The sequence below is a fragment of the Pogoniulus pusillus genome, chromosome 29 (assembly GCF_015220805.1).
Source record: "Pogoniulus pusillus isolate bPogPus1 chromosome 29, bPogPus1.pri, whole genome shotgun sequence".
In the NCBI taxonomy this organism is placed as follows: Eukaryota; Metazoa; Chordata; class Aves; order Piciformes; family Lybiidae; genus Pogoniulus; species Pogoniulus pusillus.
Genome location: NC_087292.1, coordinates 15528180 through 15550454, shown reverse-complemented (window position 1 = coordinate 15550454; position 22275 = coordinate 15528180). Strand labels below are relative to the sequence as shown.

Sequence of the window (22275 nt, the reverse complement as noted above, 5' to 3'; positions counted from 1 at the left end):
TAGGATTCTATGAAAGACCTGAATGAGGAGAGCTCCATCCCATGCTCCTGTGGCCCAAGCAGCTGAGGGCCCTGGGATTTACTCCATCTCCTGAAGGCTAAAGTCCATCAGCAAACACAGTCTCTGCCTTTCTGAGAGCAGTTCCCAGTCTGCCTACAGCCTTTGTATGCCCAGGAGGAGATCATTTCCTGGCAAAACACTGAAGTATGGACAGGAATCATCACAGAATCATAGAATCAGTCAGGGTTGGAAGGGACCACAAGGATCAGCCAGTTCCAACCCCCCTGCTCTGCTGTGAGCACAGACTGAAAGAGTTGGGGCTGTGCAGGCTGGAGCAGAGGAGGCTCCCAGGTGACCTTCTTGTGGCCTTCCAGGATCTGAAGTGGGCTACAAAAATGATGGGGAGGGACTTTTTAGGCTGTCAGGGAGTGGCAGGACTGGGAGGAATGGAGCAAAGCTGGAGGTGGGGAGAGTGAGGCTGGAGGTGAGGAGGAAGTTGTTGAGCAGGAGGGTGGTGAGAGGCTGGAATGGGTTGCCCAGGGAGGTGGTTGAGGCCCCATGGCTGGAGGTGTTTGAGGCCAGGCTGGCTGAGGCTGTGTGCAGCCTGCTCTAGTATGAGGTGTCCCTGGGCATGGCAGGGGGCTTGGAACTGGCTGCTCCTTGTGCTCCCTTCCAACCCTGACTGATCCTGTGATTCTGAGCATCAGTGAGAGGCTAGGACCATTTTAATCTGACTGCTCTTAGAGGTCTTTTTCCAACTGAAATAATTCTTTGACTCTGTGAGTAAGTTTTTAACCCTCAGGCTCCAAAGGAGGAAAAGTAGCATCCTAAGAGTACCTAAGAGTAGCTGATTTAGCTGTTAAATTCACTGGCAGGATGGTCTGGGCCATGAAATTGGCCTGGACTCTTACAGAGCTTGGTTCAAAATTAGCTTTCATTTGACCTATATTTAGCTTTGGGACAGAGAATATTTTGCCTTAGCCTCCTAATTGCACAGCAGGCACAGGTATAAAGATTATTTCTGTAGAAAAGCACAGATTTGGGTTCTGTAAATCACCACCACCTGTTATTTCCTGCAAGTGTCATTGTGCTGCTAAAGGAGCTTATTTTCCTCCTAGGACTTGAATCCCATCTCCCATTAAATGAGATGATGCTAATAAACCACAGATTCTCGAGCAGCCAGGTGCAGGAATTTGGTTTGCTCTGTTTGCCCTTTGCTTTGCTGTTTGTTTCTGAGCTGATGCATGTCCACCGAGGCAGAAAGTCAGGACAGTGCCTGTGGGGCTCTGCCCAGGGGTGTGTTTTTCCTCTGGGCTGTGCAGGGACCCTTCTCCTCCCAGCACATAGGGGAGAAGCAGTCCCTCTGCACCACTGGTCCCTCTGTGGGCAGAGCAAGATTTGGGGCACTGGGTGGCCCTGGGTCTCTTTCCACTTCCAGCCCTGTCCCTTTACCCCCAGGCTGTCACAAGGGGTCCACAGCCTGCTTGGCTCCTGGACCAGCACTTCCATTATTCCCTCTCTCTTCCAAAAAGTTCTTTCCAGCATGCTTTGTCCCTCCATCTTCCTCCCACCCCTCTGTCTCCAGTGGATCCATCTCCCCCATCCCTCTATCCCTCTCCTATCTTCCATCTGTCTCCCCTGTCTCTCCCTTTATCCTTCCACCTTCCTCTCATCCCTCTACCTTCCACCCTGCTGTCTTTCTGACCTCTGCCTTCCATGCTTATTCCACCCCTTCATCTCTTCATTTCTCTCATCCCTCCATCTTTGACTCTTTCACCTCTCCCCCTTCCATCTTCCTCCCCTCCCTTTATCCCACATCCTTCCATCTCCTGCCCATCCCTCCATCTCCCATCTTTCCATTTCTCCCATCCTTTCCTCTTCTTCCTATCACTAATCTCTCATCCTTCCACCTCCTTCCCATCCCTTCATTTCCTCCATCCTTCCATCTTCCTCCCATCCCTTTATCCCCCATCTTTCCACCTCCTTCTCATCCCTTTATCTCACATCTTTCCATATCTTCCATTCCTTCATCTTTCCCCATCCCTTTATCTGACATCTTTCCATATCTTCCATTCCTTCATCTTTCCCCATCCCTTTATCTCACATCTTTCCATGTCTTCCATTCCTTCATCTTTCCCCATCCCTTTATCTCACATCTTTCCATATCTTCCATTCCTTCATCTTTCCCCATCCCTTTATCTGACATCTTTCCATATCTTCCATTCCTTCATCTTTCCCCATCCCTTTATCTCACATCTTTCCATGTCTTCCATTCCTTCATCTTTCCCCATCCCTTTATCTCACTTCTTTCCATGTCTTCCATTCCTTCATCTTTCCCCATCCCTTTATCTCACATCCTTCCATTTCTTCCATTCCTTCATCTTTCCCCATCCCTTTATCTCACATCTTTCCATATCTTCCATTCCTTCATCTTTCCCCATCCCTTTATCTCACATCTTTCCATATCTTCCATTCCTTCATCTTTCCCCATCCCTTTATCTCACATCCTTCCATTTCTTCCATGCCTTCATCTTCTTCCCATCCCTTTATCTCACATCTTTCCATGTCTTCCATCCCTTCATCTTTCCCCATCTCTTTATCTCACATCCTTCCATTTCTTCCATCCCTTCATCTTCCTTCCATCCCCTTATCCCCCATCCCTCTCTCTCCCCTGCTTCCCTTTCTCCCATCCTTCCACCTTCGCTCTTTCCCATCCCCATCTCCCATCTCTCCCCCGCCTTGCTTCTCCCCGCTTCCTCCCTCCCTTCCTTCCTCTCTCCCTCCCATCCTCCTCCTCCTCCTCCTCCCCCCGGCGCCTCCTCCTCCCCCGCCCGGTACCGCATTGCCGTAGTGCGGGGGGGTCGCTGCATTGCGCTGTCGCCGTCAATAGGTGGGCCCCTCCCGGGGAGATAAAGCCGCCGGAGCCCAAGCTGGCAGCCTCTGCCGCCCCGACTGCCGCTCCGGTAAGAGCTCCGGGACCTCTCCCCCCCCCACCCCCCCCCGCCCTGGGCTGGGCAGCTCCGCAGCGGGGAGGGGGGAGAGGGACTGGGGGTTTGGAAGGGTTTTTTTTTTGGGGGGGGGTGATGTCTTGTTTCGGGAGTTCAATTAACACCGAACCCCCCCTCCGTGTGCTGCGTGTGATGGGGTGGGGGCAGTCCTGGGGTTGGAGGGGGTTACCCTAGGGTAGGGAGGAAGAGGATGGGGCTGGACCATTCCTTCATGCCGCAGGTGCTTCTTCTCCCAGGTGGGAAATAGCTCTCTCCCCACTGCCTCTACCCAGCCTTTAGCTGCTTGGGAGGGGGGGTGGGTGGGCTCAAAGACACCCCTGGAATCCTCAGTTCCTAAAGCCACCCCAAATCTCCCACCCCCGAGGCGAGGTGGGGGAGATGAAGGGAATGGGGACCTCGCTCCCAGAACTGTGCTGTACTGGGGATGGAGCTGCAAAATGGCCAGATCCAGGCTGGAGCTGGTCAAGGACAGCAAAGGGACAGGGCAGGAAGGTTGGAGGGGGGGACATAAGAGGAGGGGGGTTGCTGGCAGGGGGGTGTCATCACCCGCATGACTGAATCGCAGTCGAGCAGCAACCTCCTCCTGACCTCCTTTGCTTTTGTAGGCAGATTCCTAACATCGGATTTTATTAGAAGGGCAAATTAAAGCTCTTAATTGTGCTGGGGTTGGTGTAGCAGCTGCAGAGCCATGGCAACGATGGGAGATGTCAGAGCAGCTCCTGGATATGTCTCCTGATGGGTTTGGGGGCTTCTTTTGCCCCCCTCCTTGCTGGTTTATCCAGCTTCATGGCAGCAAAATAGAATGAACCCCCCCACATAACATCCCCCCCCAGTTCCCACCACCCCACCCCCCTCCAGCCCTCCGTGCAGCCCTGCTCTGGAGGCTATTTTTGCCCATCCCCGTTGACACCTGAACCGTGCAGGGCTTGGGGAGGGCACCCTGCAGGGACAGGCACCCTCAGCTCCTCCCAGGGCACCCACAACATGGAGGAGATGCCCTCAGGTTTGGAAAGACCGAGAAGGCAGCGGTGGCAGCCCTGAGCCGGAGGAAGCTTCTCCACAGGGAGGAAGGGCACCTTCGAGGCATCCATGACGTAGCCCTGGGAGCTTGGCGGGGGGGGGAGGGGAGCTCTACCAGGAGGGTGGTGAAGGGGAAGACACCGAAAAGCCCATGGCATCTCGCTGAGGCTCGGGAGGCTGGATGTGGCAGCCAGAAATAGCCTGGCCGGCCTCCTCCGGGGGTGGGTTGGCTCCCTCCCAGCCCGGGCAGAGCTGCCAGACGAGGCTGGGCACCCCTGACCGGGCTCGGGGGCAAGTGGTGCAGCGAGAAGGTGGGGAGAGGAGAGGAGGAGACGCATCCTTGATGGGCTGGGAGGATGCTGTCGTAGCCCTGGGGGGGGTTTGCGGGGTGGTTTCTGACGTGCCTGCCTCTTTGCCCCCCTCCACCCCCGCAGCTTCCCCCGAAAGGCAGCTGCGTGCCCACAGCCCTCCCCAGCGCCGCCGCCGCCCGCCCCAGCCCGCCCCGCCGAGCCCAGCAGCATGGGGAAGGAGAAGACACACATCAACATCGTCGTCATCGGCCATGTGGACTCTGGGAAATCCACCACCACCGGGCACCTCATCTACAAATGCGGGGGCATTGACAAAAGGACCATTGAGAAATTCGAGAAGGAGGCTGCTGAGGTGAGGAGCCCCTTCCTCAACGTGTGCCCCCACCCTGCACTCCCCACCCACAGCTGTGCTCCATGCTGATGCTCCCCCCACCACCACCCCCTCAAGCAGTGCCCCACAGGCAGTGTTCCCTCTTTTCCTCTCCTATCTTCTCTTTCTCCCTTCATTCCCACCTATGTTTTCCCTCCTCTGCACCCCTGAGTCTTCCTAACTTCTTTGGTCTTGGGAAAATAGGCCACTTGGGTGCTTGCCACCCTCTTCTCCAGAGGTGGGAGCCCCAGGCCTGCAAGATAGGTTAAAGAAGGGGTGGTACTCAGCAGGATTCCAGAAGAACCCCAAGGCACAGTGCTTCAGGGTGTGCAATTCCTTCTAGGTATGGTGCATGAGGAGGAAAACCTCTCAGACCTGCTAATCCCTCACTGCCTTGTGCAGTGCTCCCTGAATTTCACTCTGAGTACCTGCTGAGGGTGAGGTGCAGCAGCAGCTGGACCACTCCGTTTAAGGCAGGTTCTTCAAAAGCCCATCCCTGTTGTGTTTTTTTTTCCACAGGGGGGTTGGTCTGGTGTCTGTCTTGACTGGCAGCCTTTAGTACAGCAAAGCTGGCAGGTAGCAGCAGCAGCATCTGAGTTAAACCCTCTGTGTTTAACCCTTACAACGGCAGCATCTCTCTCTCTCATCAGTCAGTAGAGCCTGCCTCGAGCAGGCAGCAGGGCACCACCCCACACCTAGCATGTGGCAAAGGCAGGGATTAAAGAGGAAGGAATCATCTGGGGAAGAAAAAAATGTGAATTGGAAGAGCTGAGCAATTCGTGATGGTAAATTCTAGAGCAGTGGCTGAGCCAGGATGGGGCAGAGCTGCTCTCTGAGAAGATGGTTTGTCATCATCCTTCCGAGAGGCTTTAATGCAGATAGCCCTCCATGATGATGATGATGATGATTTTATTCTGGACAAGAGCTCATATTTCAATGCAAACAAACAAACAAAGGTTTCCAGAGCTGCCAGTCCTTATGAGATGTTTTCTTGCCTGTCTGTGTGCCTTAACCCTTTGAATTTGCTGATAGCATCCCAGCTAAACCAACCCTATTTTCCTGCCTGGCAGCCTCTCTCCCAGCTCTTCCACACAATGATTTCTCTCCCTCCTGTTGAAACTGATCCACAGATCTTTCCCTCCCTCACCTACTGGTTGGGGCTATGGCAAGATGAGGTTATCCTAGATGTGATTGCAGCTATTTTAATTGAAGAGACACTTTCACTGCCTCGCCAGGAGATGCAGGGACTGGGAGCTGCTATTAATAGCCTATTGACTGAGCTTACAGACTCCATTTTCTGATGCAGGGCTGGGGTTGGTTTGCTTCCATTAGGTGGCATTCACAGGAAATGGAGCCCTGCCTGCACCCACAAAAATAATTAAGAAAGAAATAACACTAAACCAACCCAACAAAAAAATAACCCAAAGCCAAGGTCTGAGAGGAAGAAGCAAGGATTCTGTTTGCTTTTCAACCCCAAGGGCAGAGGGTAAGAGAATCTCTGAAGGAAGAGCTGTTCTCTTTAGGAAGAAATCAGCATTTCTGGTCTCTCCAAACAGCAAACTGGCCTTCTGCTTGGGTTCCATCAAGGAAAACCAGGCTCTTTCTGGCACTGAACAGGGGAGGTATTGTGCAAAGCTAGATAATACCCTGGGCTTGTGTTTGCTTTTGTTCACCGACGGCTCTGGGTAACCGAATAGACCCTGGCTGGAAGGAGGGAAGCTGCTTGCAAAATAAAAGATCTCATTTTGCCTTCATCTCATGTATGATGCTGAGTTCTGGGTTGGGCTTCACATGAGGTGCTTGTCTGAGGGATGTGGTTGCCTGCAACGAGGTGCTGGTTCCTGCCTGGCTTCCCCTGTGCGAGCCAGGGAACTGCATTGTGCCTCAGAGTCCCCATCCAGAGGGGAAGGACTGGGCTGGTGATGGGTGAAAGGCTGAGGGATGCCCTGACTGAGATTCTGCCCCAGAGCTACCTGTTATTAATGGATTGTGTGAAATCCCAGAATCACAGGCAGGATCACAGGATGCCAGGTTGGAAGGGAGCCCAAGGATCATCTGGTCCAACCTTTCTAGGGAATAGTAGAGTTGAATGAGATGGTCCAGCACCCTTCCTCAGCCTGTCTCCACCATTTCCAGCAGCAAATGAGCACCTTCTAACAACCCTGGTCTAGGTGACCCTGCCTCAGCAGCTGGGTTGGACTAGATGATCTCCAAAGGTCCTTTCCCACCCAAGTGTGCTGGGATTCTGGAATCCCCTCCCTCTTCCCCTGGCAGGGGGTGTGCATGCTGGAAAGGGTTAACCTCCCAGCTTCTGCTCACTGAGCCTGATGCCAGGAGGCTGCTTAGGAGCAGAGATTTCATTCTGGATTTTTCCACCCCCTTCCTGCCTTTCCCGAAGGCTGAAGACCTTCCAGCTGCACAGTAGGGATGGGAGATCACTTTCTCAACCCAGCATCCTTTCCAAGGAGGGGAAAGACTTGCTCCTGGCTTTAGGATTTTCCCCCTTAATCCTCTGGAGCGAGCTGCAAAGTCATCCCGGCGCTCGGCTGTTACGTAAACCGCCGGCACCGCTAATTCCTCCGGCTGGCCTCCAGCACGGGGGTGCAGGGCGGATGCAGCCCAGCCCCCAGGCAGGGTGGCTTCAGAGGTGATGCTGTGGTGGTCTTCTCGGTGAGAATCGTCACTGAAGCGTTTGCTGCCTGCAGCCAGGAAGTGCTTCCCTCCGGACTGGTGGTTGGTTATTGGCCAGGATGAATTTCATGCGTTGGTATTCCAGAAGGAACCGTGGTCAGGGAGAACAGAGGATGGGTGGGTGGATGGATGAGGGGTATCACAGTGGCAGGAGTCCCATTAAGTCATCCACAAATGACCCAAATTCCACTTCCCGGCTCAAAACAACCCTCCCCTAAGGCTAAAAGCTGACGATTGATGCCCATTAACCCTTTGCTTCAGCCAAGCTCCATCCTGTGGTCAACAAGGGCAGGTCTCATCCTGCCTCATCTGCACATTGGCAGCATCCCAGCTCAGACTGGGAGCACCAGCTCCATACTGGGAGGGGAAGTCCAGTTCTGCCTGAAGGCATGACAGCAGAGGATGCTAAGCCAAAGGAGAAGGAGGTACAGAAGCGATGCTGTGGTTTCAGCAGGGAATGGGCTCCAGCACAGGACAGAGATGTGCTGTAGCTCACCTCCCCCAGTGTGATGCTCTGCATTTCAGGCTTGGCTGAGAGTTTGGCCATTTGGCAGCGACAGTTGGGCTGGCTGCAGCTCCCAGCAGCTTTTCATGTGAATTCACACACTCTGTGGCAAAACCCAATCAGGTTTCTCTTCTGCTCATAGCAACCATCTCTGCTTTCCATTTTCTTTTAACCCGTTCTCCTCCTGCCCTCCTGTCAGTTGTGGGCTTGCTCCTGCAGCAATGCCCTTTCCCACCAACCAGCTGTCTCACAGCTTCCCATTGTAGGTTGAGATGCAGCAACAAAAAGGTTTCCACCACTGCTGTGTGGTTTTGGAGCAGCACAACTTCCCAGCAGGACTGTGGTGTTTGATAGAGGGCACCTCTTGGGTCAGTGGCCCAGCTCCTGTCCATCCAGCCCCACTCCCACTTCACAGCTCTTCTTCCAGCCTCTCCTCCATCCTGTTGAGGAGCACCTTTGAGAACAGTATGTCCTCTCACCTGTATTTGGTAGCAAATAGATCACAGCTGCCTTTGAATTTAGGAGACATTTCATAGAATCAACCAGGTTGGAAGAGACCTCCAAGCTCATCCAGCCCAACCTAGCACCCAGCCCTGGCCAATCAATCAGACCATGGCACTAAGGGCCTCATCCAGGCTTGTCTTGAACACCCCCAAGGACAGAGACTCCACCCCCTACCTGGGCAGCCCATTCCAATGCCAATCACTCTCTCTGTGAAGAACTTCCTCCTAACAACATTTGCAACATGACCTTTGTGTGCTTGAGGTGTGCTCTGGAGTGTGGGGTTGCTGCCACCAGTGCTATGGGCTTGGGTTTCTCACCAGTTCTTGCCTTTGTGTTGGCCAGATGGGGAAGGGATCCTTCAAATATGCCTGGGTGCTGGACAAGCTGAAAGCCGAGCGTGAGCGTGGCATCACCATTGACATCTCCCTGTGGAAGTTTGAGACCACCAAGTACTACATCACCATCATTGATGCACCTGGCCACAGGGACTTCATCAAGAACATGATCACTGGAACCTCCCAGGTAAGAAAGGTGGCCAAAGGGTGGGAGGCTGCCAGAGGTGGGAGGCTGAGGCTTGCTGACAAGCCCAGTGCCACGTGGATGCTGTTGGAATCATTTTGGAGGCAAACATCAAGGAGTGTCAAGCAGGGAACTTCTTTACTGTAAGTGTCCCAGAGCACTGGCACAGACTCCCCAGGGAGGTCATGGAGTCTCCCTCTCTGGAGCCTTTCAAGGCCTGTCTGGATGTGTTCCTCCGTGATCTGTGTTAGGATTGTCCTGCTCTGGCTTGGACTCGATGATCTCCTTGGGTTCCTTCCAACCCCTAACATCCTATGATCCATACAAGATGTTGGTGTCCTAGGTTGGGAACTATAGGGTTAAAAATCCTCTAGGGACTAGAAAATTGTTATTCAATCCCATTCAGCCCAGTTCAAACCTGCTGCAGTTGGGTAGCTGGAAGACCCAGCACGCTGTGGTTTCTGCACCTCCCTGGTCAGCTGGGTGAAAGGACCACCACAAAGAGGTGGTTTGCTCTAGGCTTGGAGGAAGTGGGGATGAATGTGACCTCTCTGGCTTTGCATGAGGACAGCTCCACTTTGTTTTAGCCTCAGCCAGATGAGGTATGCAAGAAACTTCCAACAATCCCTTGGGTGTTCTAGGGGGAGGCTGAAGGAGACTTCATGGATCTTTCCTCCTTCCTTAGTTTCTTGAAGCAAGTGGCTTTGTCCCATAACCCTGGGACACTGCATTGCCAAACTCCATGGGCTACCCTTCCGGGGTAGAGTGATTTTCTCCCTTCACACCACAGGGCATGCCTGAATCTCCCTCTGGTTAATGGGTGCTGGATGAGCCTCACTGCATGCCCTAATCAATTCCACTTGGGATGTCAGTTGGGCTGGGCACAGCTTTCTGTCAAAGCCAGGGCTCTGCATGCAGAAGCAAGCCAAGGAACACAGATTTTGTGGCTGTAATCTCAACCATTGCCCTGGGAGACTATTTGCAAGACTTCAGCAGGGCTTTAGAGGAGGCCTTGGCTTCTTCAGCCCCGGAGGATCAAGATGAGGTCCTTTAATTTGGACAAGCCATGGTTGGCATTGAAATAATGCAGTTAGGTCAGTTTTGAGGTAGATCAGCAGGGTTATGGGTAGCAGCTGGCAAGGAATCTGTGCAAGCCATGAGTCATGTTCACCTGGGACTTGCTCAAAGCTCTGGGGGTTGTCACCAGGAGCAGAAGCGATTCATTAGCTCTCTCCTCCCAGGCTGACTGTGCCGTGCTGATCGTTGCCGCTGGCGTGGGTGAATTTGAAGCTGGCATCTCCAAGAACGGGCAGACTCGTGAGCATGCCCTGCTGGCTTACACCCTGGGGGTCAAGCAGCTCATTGTGGGCATCAACAAGATGGATTCCACAGAGCCCCCCTACAGTGAGAAGCGCTACGATGAGATTGTGAAGGAGGTCAGCGCCTACATCAAGAAGATCGGCTACAACCCAGCCACAGTTCCCTTCGTGCCCATCTCGGGCTGGCATGGAGACAACATGCTGGAGCCCTCTCCCAATGTAAGTGTGTGCTGTGTCAGGACTTTCACCACCCCAGCTAGCCCCACCCAGGCTGAAGCTGCCCTCCGTGCTCTGAAAGCCACGGGCACGTTTCCTGCCCTCGCTGTGCGTGGCAGAGCCTTTGCCAGCAGAGATGCCACAGGGTTTGTCAGAGGGTTTGTCACGTAGCTCTGCCCAGGATGAATGGGTTCACTGTTCATGGGTGTGCTGGGGGCTGTACCATGGCCAGACAACTCTAGCAGCTGAACATGAGCATCTTCAGGAGAGGATCTGAGTGGCCTTGCGTTGAAGGTTTCTCATCTGCAGCCCCACGGTGATCTTAGAGCCATCCACAGCAACTGTCACACTCAGCAGGAGCTTCCTGGGTGTTTTGAGGCTGTTTTCTAAGGGAGATGACAGGATCTGGTCACAGGCTTGGGGTGGCTCCCACTGTGCAGCCAGGAACCCTCGTGCTGGGCTGAGTATCAGGTCCCCTTTCTCCTCAGTGCTGTGCTGGGGCACCTCTGGCTCCAGTGCTGTGATCTCATTTCTTACTTGAGGAGGTGCCAAGTTTCCCATGCCAAAACCTTGCTTTCCTGTAGCACCCATTTGGGGCTGCTCCTTGGCCAGTTGGTTTCAACAATGACCCTCCCTCTGTGCCCTGGAGATGGGCATGGTGGGCACACAAAGGCAGAGTGCTCTGGGTAGATGTTTGCCATTACTTCATATAACAACAGGGGAGAAAGAATCATGGAGTCATGCAATTGGTTTAGTTGGGACAGACCTTCCACATCATCAAGTCCAACCAGTCCAGCATTGCCAGGTCACCCCAAAACCTCAGCACTCAGCACCACATCTATAACAACACTGAAACCCTTCCAGGGAAGGGATCTCCACCACTGCCCTGGGCAGCCAGGGGAAGGCCTGGCAACCCTTTTGGAGAAGAAATTATCCAAGCCTTCCCCTGGTGCAACTTGAGGCTATTTCCTCTTGTTCTGTTTCTTGTTCCTTGGGAGAAGAGGCCAACCCCCAGCTGCCCCCAACCACCTTTCAGGGAGTCGTAGAGAGCCAGAAGATCTCCCCTCAGCCTCATTTTCTGCAGGTAGAACAACCTCAGGTCCCTCAGCTGCTCCTCAAAAGACCTGAAGAATAGTTGAAGAAGGATGGAGGCTTCCTGGCAGACAGGCTGCCAGGAGCATTTTTTAGTCTGACATTGGGTTGGGGTTTTTTTTAAGGAGTAAAGGCTGCCCCAGCTTTTGTCTTCTGAAGAATCAATGGTCTGGAAAGTTCTGGCCAGAGGAAGGTCCCTGCTGTCCTGCTGGGTGACCTTGAGCAAGCTGCTGAGAGCCTCCAGCAATCTCTGGTGAAACTGTTGGGAAATTTGATGCTGAAGGGAGCTTTAGGATTTCACTCCTGGATTATGGGGTCAGGGCTCTGTGATGAGGGAGACAACATTATGAGTCTGGCAGTAACTGAGGGAGGTCAGGGATCATGAGCTGGAGAAGTCCTGCAGTGCAAGCTCACAGCAGCATGAAGCACAGCTCAGTCTTGCTTGAGAAAGGCAGCACTTGGGGCTGGCTGGGAAGGAGGAAATGTTTGGGGTGCTTGGGAGATTCCTGTCCCTTGAGGAGCAGAGCTGGGATAAAGGTCACCCATGGCCATGCCAAACCCAGCCACATAGTTCCTGGGTGCCTCAAATCAGACAGGCTCCAAATGTCAGCAGCTGCTGGCCTAGGAAGATGATCCTGGACAATTCTTCTATTAATAGGCTGTAGATGGGAGGCTTGGAGCAGCATGGGGCTCCCTGGATGGGTCACAGGGGATGTTCTCAATGTGATGTGCTGCCCAAGGGAAGGTAGGGGCTGAAATAACTCACCCCTCTGTTGTAAGTGGGCACCTGGCTCTAGGGAGGGCTCCCAGGAGCTGCCTGAGCTGGGTAGCTGGGAAGAAGACCTGGCCAGAGGTCTAGATCAGTATTGCTGGAGATGGGGCAGGGTCCTCCCTATGCTGTGGTTCCCAGGACATCCCCATCCTGCCTTTGCCAGGACATTGAGTTGGGTCAGACTCCTCCTTCCCACAGTGCTCACGCAGGAAAGCTGGGCTAGATCTCTCTCCTCCCATTCCTCACCAAAAAAAGCTCTGGTTTCCTTCACTCCCAGCTTCTGGCAGGGTTTCACTCAAGCACAAGGCAGTCAAGTGACTTGTCCCTCTGGCAGGGGACCTATCAGAAAGTGAAGATTAGAGTCATGACGTCCCTGCAGCTCCTGTCACCTCCAGGTGAGGTGTGGTGGTACATCAGCCTGCAGCCAGCTCTACGTGGGAAGCTCCAGCCCACGTCCTCATGGCACAGCAGCACAAAGCCAGCTGCAGAGCAGTGTGGCTGGGCTGCTCTTCCATCAGAGCCTGACACTGCAGAGCTTTTTGGCTTTCACACAAAGCCAGCTTCCTGCTGCCATTCAGTGTGGCTTGGGAGAGTGTCAGCCCGTGGGATGCTGCAGCACAAATGGAGCCAGGCTATGGTGGGTCTGCTCATGGGAGGAGTAAAATCAGGCCAAGGTGACTTCTCTCTGAAATGCACTCGAGGTGCAGAAGAGTTGGGGATCTGTTGTTCTTTGTGGGGCTTCAGCCTGCAGTTTAGCTTCTCTGGAGAGATTCCAACCCCCCCTGGCTGCTGTGATCCTGGGCAAGCTGCTGCGGGCGACCCTGCTTTAGCACTGGCGATGGACTTGGTGATCTGCACAGGTCCCTTCTAACCCCCAACCATGCTAGGGCTTGGGGAGTCTGTCTGGTTGTGGGGCTTGGCCAAATCCTCCATTTACACAGAAGCAGACTGGATGATCTTGGAGGTCTCTTCCAACCTGGTTGATTCTGTGATTCTACGAACAGGAATTGCTCTATGGGAGGCAGATCCGGGGACTGCCAGGAAAGATTTGCTAGGGTGGCTCTGGGAGGCAGCACAAACCAGGTTTTGCAGATGCTTCTCACCCTGGGGCCACATCAAGGTTTCCCAGCCTGGATTTGCTCCCAGAAGATGTCAGAGTGCATCTTTAGCTGATTTTTGGGATGTCAGAAGTTTGCTGGATGAAGCATTAAGAGGAGAAGGACAGCTCTGAGAGCCAGGCAGCACCGCACGGAGGCTGCCTTTGCTTGATGCCCCCAAGCTGTGCATGGGCAGAGGGATGGGGGCTGTGGGCACATGGGGGCTGTCACCAGGTGGCTGGTGGGTTGATGCCTTCCTGGGGTTTTGGGCTGTGACAGCAGGTTGGAGGGAAGCTCTGAGTCATCCTCCCCATCACATGTGGCTCTGTCACAGGCTGGCTGGATTCAGCATGTCACCCACCTGGGGCCAGCTGCGTGGCCATTGCTGCAGTGTCCTAGGAAGGAGCCCTTGGCAAAAGTGTCCCCACGCTCCTCATGCTGCTGTCACCAAGCAACAGTGTTGGATGTGACCCTCTGAATGAGGCTGACCTGAATGCAAGCTGAGCTCCTCGGATGGACCTGGCTTTTCCCCTCACTCCTTCCCAAAAGCAGCAGCCTTGGCACAGCTGTGTCCTCCAGGGATGGCTGTGAAGCTGGGGACACTTTGGGGGTCCTGTTTTGCCCCCAGCCCCCACCAGTTTCACCCCCACCCCCAGCCAGTGACAGTGTTGAATGTGACACTCTGAATGAGACTGACCTGAATGCAGCCAATGCAGGCTGAGCTCCCTGGATGGACCTGGCTTTTCCCCTCACTCCTTCCCAAAAGCAGCAGCCTTGGCACAGCTGTGTCCTCCAGGGATGGCTGTGAAGCTGGGGACACTTTGGGGGTCCTATTTCACCCCCAGCCCCATGGCCAATGTTCTGTGGCCACTGGTGTGGGTGCCTAAGGAGAAGCCATGTCCATAACAAGGGAGCTGGGGCAGATGAGGAGCATTTTACATCCCAGAAGGAAAATGCTGTCTGAACCTCTTTGTGCAGAGGAAGAGGGAAGGACCTCCCAAGAAAGCTGGGGGAGGGCTACTTACAAAGGCATGAGGCACTTGCACAAGGGGCAGTGGTTTTAAAGGAGAGAGGGGTGGATTTAGGTTGGACATTAGGAAGAAGCTCTTTACTATGAGAGTGGTGGGAGACTGGAACAGGTTGCCCAGGGAGGTGGTGGAGGCTTCATCCCTGGATCAGGCTTGATGGGGCTCTGAGCAACCTGCTCTAGTTGGGGATGTCTCTGCTTACTGCAGGGGGATTGGACTGGATGACCTCTAGAGGTCCCCTCCAACCCAGTGCATTCTCTGATTCTATGACCTTCTTGGCCCTGATCTTTCTTTGTTGTATCAGGATTGAACTTTTCTTGCCAGTGAGCTCCAGGTTTCCCTACAGCTTCCAGATGTGCAGCAGAGCCCCAGGAAAGTGCTGTGATTCCCTGCATCAAACTGATGGCCTCAGCTGAGCATGGTCAGCACTTTTCTGGGTCAACTTTAGGGTAGGATCTTCAAGGCTCCAGTTCAAAACAAGGTCTGAGAGCAGCCCCTGCCCCTCAGCAGTCCTACATTTCCAGCCTCCTCCCAAACCAGCTTAAAATCCAAATCCTAGAGGGGCTAGAGCAGCAGTGAGCAGGGAGCAATGTCTCTCTGGAGCTTATCTTGAGGAAATGACTCCTTCCCAAGGCTGAAGGTTGGGTAATTTGTGCTTGGAACTTGGCTGGAGGTCCCTGTGCTGGCGACACCATTGCTGGAGGGCAGGATCCAGGCAGCTGGTGCAGCATCCATGGTTTGGTGCTGGACTTGGAGCTTTGAGTTTGCTGCTTTTAACCACTCCCATCCTTTTTTCTCCTCTCAGTGGATGTTGTGCACACTTCTAGAGGAGATTGAGCTAAGGGGTGCAGATAGGCCTGCAGGGAGGGTGGAGTGGGTAAGAGCTCTCCAGCCCAAGAGTCAGGGCCAGCCCAAGAGTCCCCTGGCCCTGGGAAGCCAGAACATGGTTGGACTGACTCTATGAAAGTTATCCTGGTGGGATCACCTCTGGGTACTGAGGACAAGCGTGCTCAGGGCATGTTGCTGGTTCTGTGTTTCCAGATGCCTTGGTTCAAAGGCTGGAAGGTGGAGCGCAAGGAAGGCAACGCCAGCGGAGTGTCCCTCCTGGAGGCCCTGGACACCATCCTGCCCCCGACCCGCCCCACAGACAAGCCCCTGCGCCTGCCCCTCCAGGATGTCTACAAGATTGGAGGTGAGCAAAGGCCTGGCCACTGCCCCTCTTCCCTCTGCTCTCACTGGAGTCTTTGTTCCATGGCAGTTTGGGAAGCTGGAGGGATTGGACTCTTCAGATGTCAGCTGGGGAGAAGGGTGGCAGCTGCAGGGCAAAGAGCCTGCTTGAGCCTGGGCTGTCTGGGGTGGAGGCAGATGTGCTCAAAGGTGCCCAGGGACTGGAGAGGAGCAGCAGGTTTGGGAGCTCTCCCCAGGGGAGCTGTACATTTGGGTGACCCAGAGGTCATGGCTTGCAAGGCAAGTTGGAGGCATGCTGGGACCCAGCTGAGGGACAGGACCAGCAGGGAGGGCCACCATGGAGGCTGGCACACAGCAGATTGGCCACGATCTGCCCATGCTTCCCAAATGCTGGTGTCCATCACCAGCACCTCCATCAGCCAAGCTGAACCACGGGGCCAGCCGTGTAGGGAGGTGAGTGGCTGGCCTGTGTCCCTCTGGAGCAGTGCTGGGGGCACTTTGCTGGGCTATAAATACCTCATGAGCTCTCTGACCCTCTGGCAGCAGCGGGCAGCCCTGCTGAGTCACCCAGCTGCAGGGTCAGGTGGGCACAGCCCTTTCCAGCAGTGTTCCGCACTTTGCCAAGGACTTGTGTGCTGCAGGAACCAGGCAGGGGTTGACCATGGGTTCCAGCAGGCTTTGGAACCCAGTTTGCAATGGAGATGGATGGTGATGACCAGGTCTGTGTCCCCCCCTAGCTAAGCTGGGGCAAAGAGAGATGGATGAGCCATGAGAGAGCTGAGAACCACGGGAAGAGGGGAGCTGGGAGCAGGGTGGATGTGGAGGAGCAGATGGGTCCAGCCAACATCCCCAGCCTTCTTCAGGGTTATTTCTCTTAGTGATTCTTCACTTGACTCCAAAACTGGGTTTCCCCAAAGTCTCCTGGGTGTCACCTCATGCTGTGGCATGGCCATCAGGGGTGTGCAGCATTCCATTGCATGCAGGCTGTGATGACCTCTCCACGCAGGAGATGTCACAGCTGCTACAATGGAAGAGCTGTCAGGGTTTCTCAGGGTCTGCTGATTATGGTGTCACTCCTTTCTGCCAAGCCTTGGCTACAAAAGGATGGGCTTGTCGTGCTTCTGAAGGCCTTAATGATCTTGCAGCATTAAACTGGGTATGTAGTGGCCTTCCAGTATCTGAAGGGGGCTACAGGAAGGCTAGGGAGGGACTGTTGACAAGGGCTTGGAATGACAGGACAAGGAGGGATGAGTTTAAACTGGCAGAGGGGAAATTGAAAGTGGATGTTAGGAAAGGGTTGTTTGCAGTGAGGGTGGTGAGACACTGGCACAGGTTGCCCAGGGAGGTTGTGGAGCACAGAAGCACAGAATGTGATCAAAGAGCACATTCTGTGCTTCTGTGCTCCACAACCCCCCTGGAGGTATTCAAGGCCAGGTTGGATGAGACCTTGAGCAACTTGTTCGAGTGAGAGGTGTCCCTGCCTATGACAGGGGAGCTGGAACTGGCTGAGCTTTGAGCTCCCTTCCAACCTAACCCACTCTATGATTTTAGGCAAAAGGAGGTGTGGTCTGTAGTGAAAACCATTGGTGATGTCTTTCTTATCACACAGTATCACAGTATCATCAGGGTTGGAAGAGACCTCACAGATCATCAAGTCCAACCCTTTACCACAGAGCTCAAGGCTAGACCATGGCACCAAGTGCCACGTCCAATCCTGCCTTGAACTGCCCCAGGGACAGCGACTCCACCACCTCCCCGGGCAGCCCATTCCAGTGTCCAATGACTCTCTCAGTGAAGAACTTTCTCCTGCAGCCAAGCTCTGGGGACTCATTTTTGCTCTCCTCTCTGCCTATCTCCACAGGGATCGGCACAGTCCCCGTGGGCCGGGTGGAGACTGGCATCCTGCGGCCCGGCATGGTGGTCACCTTTGCACCTGTGAACATCACCACCGAGGTGAAGTCTGTGGAGATGCACCACGAAGCCCTGAGCGAGGCTCTGCCCGGGGACAACGTCGGCTTCAACGTGAAGAACGTCTCGGTGAAGGACATCCGCCGCGGGAACGTCTGCGGGGACAGCAAGTCCGACCCGCCCCAGGAGGCAGCGCAGTTCACCTCGCAGGTCAGCAGAGCTGCTGCTGCCACCCCCCCTGCAGGGGTTAGAATCATAGAATCATGCAATTAACCAGTGAGGCAATGTCACCCTGCAGGCATAGCCTGGCCCTGGGCAGCCTGATCTGGTTGGAGGTGCCCCTGCTGGCTGCAGGGGCATTGGACAAGATGACCTCGATGGTTCCTACCAACTCAATGCAATCTGTGAACCTGTGAACCTGTCCCTGCAGCATGATCCCACCTGCCCTGTCCGACATCCATGCACTGAGATGTCTAGCAGAGGCTCACTGCCTCTCCAGGTTTCCCCACCTGGGCTCCAAAAGGAATCCCCAATCATAGAATCAAGCAGGTTGGAAGAGAGCTCCAAGCTCAGCCAGCACAACCTAGCACCCAGCCCTGCCCAACCAACCAGACCATGGCACTAAGTGCCCCAGCCAGGCTTGACTTCAACACCTCCAGCCACAGCCACTCCACCACCTCCCTGGGCAGCCCATTCCAATGCCAATCACTCTCTCTGCCAACAGCTTCCTCCTAACTTCCAGCTTATACTTCCCCCAGCACAACTTGAGACTGTGTTCAAGGCCTTGAGCCCAACCTGGTCTAATGGATGGTAACCCCCTGCCCATGGAACTGGAGGGGGTCCAGAGGAGGGAATCAAAGCTGGGGATGGGCCTGGAGAATAAATCTGTTGAGGAGCGACTGAGGGAGCTGGAGATGGTTAGTGTGAGGAAGAGGAGGCTGGGGGAAGACCTCATTGCTGTCTGCAGCTACCTGAAGTGATGTTGTGGAGAGGCTGCTGCTGGGCTCTGCTCACAGGGAACTGGAGACAGAACAAGGGGGAATGGCCTCAAGCTGAGGCTGGGGCGGTTTAGATTGGACAGTGGGAAAATGTTTTTCATTAAGAGAGTGGTCAGGGACTGGGATGAGCTGCCCAGGGAGGTGGTGGAGTCCCCAACCCTGGATGTGTTTAAGGGTCACAGGACCACAGGATGTTAGGAGTTGGAAGGGACTCAGAAAGCTTGAGTTCAACCCCCCTGCCACAGCAGGACCATCACAATCTAGCTCAGGGCACACAGGAACACATCCAGACAGGCCTTGGAAGCCTTTAGAGAAGGAGACTCCACAAGGTCTCTGGGGAGCCTGTGCCAGTGCTCTGGGACCCCTGCAGGAAGGAAGTTCTCCCTTGCATTGAGGTGTAAGGTGGACCTTGTAGAGTAGGGTTCTAGGTTGGATTTGGAGATCCTGAGGAGCTTTGCCAACCTGCATGGTTCTGTGATTCTGTGAATGATCTTCAGGTTCCCTTCCAACCCAATGCATGTATGGTTTGCCAGCATCCTGCCTCTCCCAGCCTTGCCCTGACTCTGCTCTGTTCCCCAGGTGATCATCCTGAACCACCCTGGCCAGATCAGTGCTGGGTACTCCCCTGTCATCGACTGCCACACCGCACACATCGCCTGCAAATTCGCCGAGCTGAAGGAGAAGATCGATCGGCGCTCGGGCAAGAAGCTGGAGGACAACCCCAAGTCTCTCAAATCAGGAGATGCAGCCATTGTGGAGATGATCCCTGGCAAGCCAATGTGTGTGGAGAGCTTCTCCCAGTACCCACCTCTTGGTAAGAGAGCAGCTCCTTGGAAAGGTCTCCCCTGAAGGAGCATGAAGGTTGTACAGGTGTGGAGCTCGCATCAGATGTGCTGAGCCTCTCCCAGTGTTCCCCACCAGAAGGACTGGAGATGGAGCTGGGAACATACTGAGGGTGCAGAATTGATGCATGCAGCTATAGGGCTGATGGGGTGGGATGGGTTTCTTGCTGAGCTGGGTTTCCAAAGATAGGACTGGGGTTTGCCTCTGGGAGCAACAAGATCATTCCTTCAAAGTGACCAAACTGATAGTTTCTGAATGCAGAGACATTTTTCAGCTTCCCCATCTAAGTTCTTCACTATGAGGGTGGGAAGGCACTGGAACAGGGTTGCCAGAGAAGCTGGGGGGCACCTCATCCCTGGAAGTGTTTAAGACCAGCTTGCATGAGGCTTTGAGCTTCTGGCCTAGTGAGAGGTGCCTCTGCCCAGGACAACAGGGTTGGAACTGGACAATCTCTCAGGTCCCTTCCAACTCAAGCTGTTCTATGATCTCTGCCCTAAAACACAACAGATCAGGAGAAGAAAGAGTGAAGTTTCCTCAGCAGAGGTCACCTCTTAATGCAAGGAAGTACTCTACTTTCCTTGGATGACCTTGCAGGTCTGGAAGCTTTATCTTGCAAAGAGAAGAAGCGATTCAACTTGAATTTAAGTCAATTTAAGTTCAAGAAGTTGAACAGAGAGGAGCATCAGGGCTAGCTTGGTGGTCAGAGCAAGGGTCAATGGCTTAGGGCCTCTTCCTACAGAAGCCTGAAGCAAAGAATGGGGTAACATGTGGCACCATAAATGGTGGGTGTAGACCCACCATGACCCATCCTGGAGAGCTCAGCCTTAGGGAAGGCAAGGTGGCTATGTGGCACTCATGTCTCCCTGCTCTCAGCCTGGAGGAGAGAAGGCTCTTGGGACACCTTAGAGCAGCCTTCCAGTATGTGAAAAGGGCCTAAAAGAAAGATGGGAAGGGACTTTTTACAAGGGCTTGTAGTGACAGGATGAGAGGGAATGGCTTTGAGCTGGAGGAAGGGAGAATTAGACTGGAGATTAGGAAGAAATCCCTTCCAGTGAGGGTGGGGAGACACTGGGATAGATTGCACATGGAGGTTGTGGATGCTCCCTCCATGGAGGTGTTTCAGGCCGGGTTGGATGAGTCTTTAAGCAACCTGTTCTAGTGGGAGGTGTCCATGCTCATGCTGGGGGTTGAAACTAGATGATCCTGAAAAGGTTTTTCATGGAGAGAGTGGTTAGGCACTGGAATGAGCTGCCCAGGGAGGTGGTGGAGTCCCCAACCCTGGATGTGTTTAAGGGCGGTTTGGATGTGGTGCTTAAGGATATGGTTTAAGGTGAATATTATAGAGTAGTAGTAGAGTAGAGGGTTGTAGAGTAGAGGGTTGTAGAGTAGAGGGTTATTGAGTAGAGTAGAATCATAGATCAGTCAGGGTTGGAAGGGACCACAAGGATCATCTAGTTCCAACCCCTCTGCCAGGGGCAGGGACACCCTTGCCTAGATCAGGCTGGCCAGAGCCCCATCCAGCCTGGCCTTAAACACCTCCAGGGATGGAGGTTGTAGAGCAGAAGATTATAGAGTAGAGTAGATGGTTATAAAGTAGAGGATTATAGAGTAGAGTGGGGGGTTATAGAGTAGAGGGTTATAGAGTAGAGTAGGGGGTTATAAAGTAGAGGGTTATAGAGTAGAGTAGAGGGTTATAAAGTTGAGGGTTATAGAGTAGAGTAGGGGGTCATAGAGTAGAGGGTTATAGAGTAGAGTAGGGGGTTATAAAGTAGAGGGTTATAGAGTAGAGTGGGGGATTATAGAGTAGAGGGTTATAGAGTAGAGCAGGGGGATTATAGAGTAGAGGGTTATAGAGTAGAGTAGGGGGTTATAGAGTAGAGGGTTATAGAGTAGAGTAGGGGGTTATAAAGTAGAGGGTTATAGAGGATTGTAGAGTAGGGGATTATAGAGTAGAGGGTTATAAAGTAGAGGGTTGTAGAGTAGAGAGTTGTAGAGTAGAATGTTCTAGAGGGTTATAGAGTTAGAGGGTTGTAGAGTAGAGGGTTGTGGATTAGAGGGTTATAGAGTAGAGTGGAGGGTTATAAAGTTGAGGGTTATAGAGTGGGGGTTATAGCGTAGAGGGTTGTAGAGTAGAGGGTTATAGAGTAGAGGGTTGTGGATTAGAGGGTTGTAGAGTAGAGTAGAGGGTTCTAGGTTGGACTTGGTGACCCTGAGGGCCTTTGCCCACCTGGCTGTTTCTGTGCCTCCGTGATTCCATCCCTCCCAACCCACCCCCACCCCTCGCGAGCGCCTGACTCTCTCCCTCCCCGCAGGCCGCTTCGCTGTCCGTGACATGCGGCAGACCGTGGCCGTGGGAGTCATCAAGAACGTGGAGAAGAAGAGCGGTGGGGCTGGGAAAGTCACCAAGTCTGCCCAGAAGGCCCAGAAGGCTGGCAAATGAATCGTGGGCTCCCAGCGCGTCGCGCAGAAAGCGCCCCCGCCGGCGGGGCGCCGCCGCCACCCTCTCCCCCGGGCGCATGTGTGCACATCAGCTTGTAAGAGTTTATATGTCAACGACTGGATGCTCACCATTAAGGTCCAGTGGAAGTTCTTTAAAAGGAAAAGCATGTTCCCAGCGTTTGTCAGGCTTCGTGTTAATTTTACCAATAAAACTGGTGCAACATCCACAGTGGGGGAACCAAAAATATCCAAACGAACCACTCCCCCCCCAAAAAAAAAACCCCAACCCCTCAATTGCCACCAAACAAATGCCCCCCCCCCCCCCGGAAAAAAAAAAACGACCCAACAGCAACAAAAAAACTCAAAGCAACCAACCCAGAAGGTGTGGAGCTCGCTCTCTCTGTCTTGTCTGTCGTTGAGAAGGGCTGGGTTGGATGGGTTTGGTGT

At 53.8% G+C, this 22275-nt stretch overlaps 1 protein-coding gene across 1 annotated transcript; it reads left to right on the top strand.

The window, feature by feature from the left end:
• Window positions 1-2837: 2837 nt before the first annotated feature.
• EEF1A2 (eukaryotic translation elongation factor 1 alpha 2) lies at window positions 2838-22057 on the top strand. The gene is made up of 8 exons (XM_064168050.1): window positions 2838-2963; window positions 4463-4691; window positions 8752-8931; window positions 10170-10466; window positions 15494-15644; window positions 17502-17758; window positions 19126-19360; window positions 21702-22057. Exons 2-8 carry the CDS (start codon window positions 4548-4550, stop codon window positions 21827-21829), a joined length of 1392 nt encoding a protein of 463 aa, XP_064024120.1. The 5' UTR covers window positions 2838-2963; window positions 4463-4547; the 3' UTR covers window positions 21830-22057.
• Window positions 22058-22275: the final 218 nt, after the last annotated feature.

What these genes read in the sequence shown, in the direction of transcription:
- EEF1A2 (XM_064168050.1), top strand. Translation starts at nt 4,548, where the DNA reads ATGGGGAAGGAGAAGACACACATCAACATCGTCGTCATCGGCCATGTG. An exon ending in TCGAGAAGGAGGCTGCTGAG is followed by an intron (nt 4,692 to 8,751) that starts GTGAGGAGCCCC and finishes TGTGTTGGCCAG; the next exon opens with ATGGGGAAGGGATCCTTCAA. An exon ending in TGCTGGAGCCCTCTCCCAAT is followed by an intron (nt 10,467 to 15,493) that starts GTAAGTGTGTGC and finishes CTGTGTTTCCAG; the next exon opens with ATGCCTTGGTTCAAAGGCTG.